This window comes from Rhopalosiphum maidis, chromosome 3, assembly GCF_003676215.2.
Source record: "Rhopalosiphum maidis isolate BTI-1 chromosome 3, ASM367621v3, whole genome shotgun sequence".
Lineage (NCBI taxonomy): Eukaryota > Metazoa > Arthropoda > Insecta > Hemiptera > Aphididae > Rhopalosiphum > Rhopalosiphum maidis.
Window position 1 is genome coordinate 39,060,039 of NC_040879.1, and position 5,333 is coordinate 39,065,371.

A 5,333-nucleotide genomic window follows, 5' to 3' on the forward strand; every position below is an offset into this window, starting at 1 on the left:
ACATATATTTTTTTTGGGGGCGATTTCTCCAAACAATATTATTCTATAGATATCATTATTCATTGTTGAATAAATAATGACATTATGTGTTGATTTTAATTCAGTGTGATAAATTTACAATAGTTATATTTTACTGATATATTTTAGGATGAGTCAGCCACAAACATATAGAATTATTCTATACATCTGTGGAGTTGGCAGATAGGTATCAAAACGTACACCATTGTCGTATACGTATTATGGTATAGAGAAACTAATAAGATACTGTAATCAGCATTGGGCAAATTCCTTTTTTTATTTTTATCATTAAAACCGAGCAATTTTATTTATTATGTTCAAAAATATCACTGGTGTTCAATAGTTATTACATGACAAAGAACAATATTAACTAAATTATGTAAAATTTTGATTTTAGAACCAAAGAAGACAACAATTTTGTAAAACACGTTATTCTATATTATTTTTAACGACAATGCATTTTCCAAGTTAAACTAGTCTAAAATTATTACTTATTTACGTACTTATTAAAAAAATATATATATTTTTGTCAAATAGTGAAGTAGCTAGATATTTTACAAAAATGTCGCTGTCAGAATTCGTACTTTTTGTATGACAGCCACAGCCGACAAATATATTTACATATACTGTATCATAATTCATAGTACCATACCTCAATTGGTTCTTAAAATGTATTAAAATAAAATAAAAAAGTAACGAGTAATTTAGTACTTTTACCTCTACTACAGAAAGTCATTTAAATTCTCATTAAAATTAAAATGTAATTAAATGACCCATCGCCATAAAATTATTTAAATAGTAATTTTGTTACAGTATTTCAGTGTTTGTCACTCCCAGACACTGATTATATTGTACGCATACCTATATATAGGATATTTATTTTTTACGATTACAGGCCGGAACTACGGAAGTCATAGGTCAATTGATAACATTGTAAAATACCTACCTACCTAGGCACTTAATATCAATATTTATTCATAATAATAATAATAAAAAAAAAAGTTAATCGTAGGCAGGTTTTGATTTTATACCCGAATGTTTGCAGTGCAACTCGGATGATGTTCGTCCTTATGGTGATGAAACGTTCGTGAGCCACTCCGTACAACTTACACAAGTCGCCGCAAAGGAACTATACAATCATCGTACAACGTCGGCAACACGTCCGCGGCAGTGGCGGGACATCGTTATCTTATTATTTATTTTTTCTTATCAGCCGCCGATTATTGTCATAGTCATCGTCGTCGTGCGAACAGCGTGTGGCGGCGGCGGTCTCTGATTTGTATCGCAATCTCACCACATAGCGTCCAACGCGCAACGGCGCAACATTTCGCTCGTTATTCCGTATCGCCGCGTTAACTGTACGTACAACAATTTTAATAATAATAATAATTATTATAATATAGCAATCATCTAATTATCATAATTATAGTTATTCGGTTGTAATAAAACTGTGTTTTGTTTTTATGTCGTAAAGCTGTTGTACCCGCAGCGGCAATCGAACCACGACCGCGGACTTGAGTCGATTTCTTTTTTAGTCTCTTTCGATTCTTCCGCTCCTTCCTCTCGCCGTCCAGTTTGCACGCCGTTTGTCGGACGATCATCGGAGGCAGTCCACGCGGAAACACTAATTTTTGATGGGCGATTCCCGTCCGATGATGTGGTTGATATTTAACAATTAATTATCCATCGCCAGTGCGATCGTACACTAACCTACTACGGTAGAAGTACTCCGCCTTACGACATTCGCATAGCGTTCGAGTGAGTATACTTTTAATTTTTTCTTCTGACATTTCGAATCGTTTTGATTTCGCTTTTAACGACCGACATACATGGTGCACTGGTTTTTGATATTTTTTTCTCACTTGGAATTTCGTATTTAAACCTACTCGCAAACACTGAGTTTATTGCCTAGGTGCACTGCTCAGTAACTATCCAAAACCCATTAATAATAATATCAAGGCTTTTAGACATGGGCAGCTGCTTTCCATAATTGTTACCTGTTCTAAACCAAAATTCATAACTACTGTGTACCTTTTGTCTGAACATACTCGTAATTCCATAATAAGCGATGTTTGTTGTTTTAAATTTTAGTATCTCTATACAAAACTATTGATTAATATATTGACTTTTTTCCCAAGGTGTCATAACAACATAAAATTATCATTCGCTGTGTACAAAATATAAGTGCAGTTCCAATGGACATTCAGTTCAATAGTTATGAGTACCATATGATTAGGAAGTTTACTTCCATGTGTTATGGTAGTAAATGTAATCTTATTGACAGGATCAAAATACGCAACAAGATTAGTGTTTGGCATGAAATATTGACATACTTATTATCACCTGATGGCATCCTCAAAATTTATAAGGTTGAATGTATACCGGGTGAAAATAATGACCTCGGGACATCTGACTCGCTACCAAATTATGTGGTAAGACCTTTATTTTATTTAATGTTTATTTAACCCAACTTTACTAGTTTTTCACTTTTTTTCTGCATACCACTCGCATACTACCTTCTAATGCCTTAAAAAAGAACAGTTGAAAATGTCAATAGTTATAAAAAAATCATTAGGCAAACTTTGGTATTCAATTTTTAATAATTAACATAAAATATAAAATTATATAAGATCTGCCACAAATATTAATTAATAAAAATAACAAATTTTGTGTACTATTATGCATAATATTATATTTTATTAACTTCTGCTCTATACTGTAGGTATTTTCTTTAGTTATAGTTACCTAGTGATCTATTGTTTCTTTATTTAACTAATAGCAATTGTAAATACTATATATTTTAATAATAAACAATTATACAATATTTGCATACTAGTAAAAGGCTTTTATTGTTCTTACTCTAAATAATAAAACAATCTTGATCATAATCCATCATAAAATATTTGTATGAATGAATTTTCTTTAATAAAATTAAAATTAAGGGTTTAAAAACAAATTTATTATTTAATATATGTATAATCCAATCCATGTTACAATATTATTATCTAACCTATTTAATTGAGATTTATAAATGCTTACAAAAGAAAATAATATTTTTCTTTGAGTAGTTGTAAATAAAATAACAAATATTACGATACACATAATTTCCTAACATATCGTTTAAACAATACAACATTGATCATTTTTAAATTATACTTTTTAAAGAGTTCACCAACAAATGGTATTTCAATTTTGTACATTACAAAGTAACAAAATATGTTATTTTCAGATAAAACGAAAATTAAAAGCTGTGATACGAGGTAATGAGGGGCATATGGTGAGCTCAAATGTTCCATTGAATGTAAGTAAAACAATGATAACCAAGAATTAAAACTTTGACCGCCAAGTGCCCGCAATGCAGGAATTTGATAATCTTTCTCTGCACATTACAGCCTATTTAGAGAGTTATTCATAGAATGATTTTTTCAATATTTCCAAAACTAACCATCAGAAATTAATGATACCGATATCAGTATTATTTTTATCTCGCCAAAAAGATTATAGCATTAGATTAAAGTGGTACTAGACAGGCATTTTTTGTCATTTCTATATCTTGAAAATATTTAATTGAGGTAAAACATATACCTTTCTAATTTTCAATGTTTAATTGTCTTCTCTATGCAATGGTCATATCATATGTATCATTACTTCAGCACCAGTACAATAAAGCTTATTTGAAAATAATGAGATATGACAGCCTGCGGTCACTTGGAGTATAGGTATATGGTAGCATGACAGACCCGGCGACCAAATTTTCAGTGTTATCACCACTGTAGCTACATGGGAGTTAACGTGTTATTCATTAAACTAATATTCTGATGATATTTTAGAAAAAAAATTTTTTTAATATTTTTGATTATGGTAAATTTAATTAATAAGTAATTGATATTTGGTTTATAATTTTAAAGTTTAAAGTTTAATGCTTTTTGAGTAATTTAGTATTTCTTTAAATAATACCATAGTTTAATTTTATTCTTATTATTTGCAGTTAGGTTATCTATTACTAGATGATCCACGTTACATAGAAAAAACTATAGAAAATTATCCATTACGCTTACTGACATTCTTGAAAAATGAATTAAACCAGTATCGCAGATCATTAAATATTCCTTATTCCACACCATTATCAAGGTATCTACAAAGATATAATATTGTTGAAATGTATTTGGACAATATTTTAGAAAGTATAGATGACAGCAAGCTTCCATTTGAGGTAATTTAATTATTCAAAATTTATAAAATTATATATATTTCTTCTATGTTTTTATGTTTTAAATGATAAATACATTATTTATATATATACGTATTTTTTTTCAGATTTTTCAATGTCAGAATGTTAAAATCTTATCTCTCAAACACAATCACTTACGTCAAATACCAAGTGCGATTGGTCGACTAACAAAGCTTGAAGTGCTTATACTGACTGACAACTTATTAACTGTACAATCAATTCCTTTTACTCTAAAGTTTTGTGTTAATCTGAAGGAACTATATGTTGATGATAACCAACTTGAAGCATTACCTGGATTTTTAACAAGCATGAATCATTTAGAATTAGTTTATAGACTGGGTAATCGTAATTACTTCAAGTCGTTTTTTTTGTGGTATCACACTGATTATGATCATAGGTAATTTTAGCTTTTTACAAAATATTTAATCAATATAATATTTTAATACAATGTTTATTTGTTATTACAGAGCTCGTAAAGAAATATGGAAAAACTATTGGATAAGAGGGGAAACAGGTTCAAAACAAGCTGTTTCATCTCTTTTAGACATTTGTGTTGAACAAATATTTTCAAGTGGGATTAATTTTTTTAATGAAGAAATCCCTGAATCCTTAAAACATTATATGTCTTTGACTTACCTTAATTATAATATATGTAACTTCTGTAATGTTGCAACTGACTGTTCAAAACCAGGTTATTATAAATAAACATTTTAAAATACAAAATGAAAAACTAATTTTCTGTTTTCAATTACAGGTTATAGTACGGTAACATTTCTAACTCCTTATCTAGGAAATACCTGTGTTCCATTTCAACATTGGGCATGTTCAAAAGAGTGTGTTCTTGCTATTGAAGGACCTGCGAAAAAGTTACAGCTTGAAGGAGCAGAGAGGCTGGATCATGAATATTCTCATTACATAGCAACTTCCAACAAAACTGCTGAAAAGTCTAATAAGAAACTAAAACGTAATCGATGTTGTATAAGTTAAATTCTTTAATTATTCAACATGTTCATAAATAACAAATATGCACTTTGTTAATCATTTGTATGAGACTGATTTATATTTTTAATATTTTAATTGTGAT

At 29.4% G+C, this 5,333-nt stretch overlaps 1 protein-coding gene across 1 annotated transcript; it reads left to right on the plus strand.

Moving 5' to 3' along the window:
• Window positions 1–1,142: 1,142 nt before the first annotated feature.
• LOC113559297 lies at window positions 1,143–5,333 on the plus strand. The gene is made up of 8 exons (XM_026964969.1): window positions 1,143–1,376; window positions 1,493–1,776; window positions 2,157–2,450; window positions 3,248–3,319; window positions 4,007–4,231; window positions 4,336–4,646; window positions 4,717–4,940; window positions 5,004–5,333. Exons 3-8 carry the CDS (start codon window positions 2,214–2,216, stop codon window positions 5,234–5,236), a joined length of 1,302 nt encoding a protein of 433 aa, XP_026820770.1. The 5' UTR covers window positions 1,143–1,376; window positions 1,493–1,776; window positions 2,157–2,213; the 3' UTR covers window positions 5,237–5,333.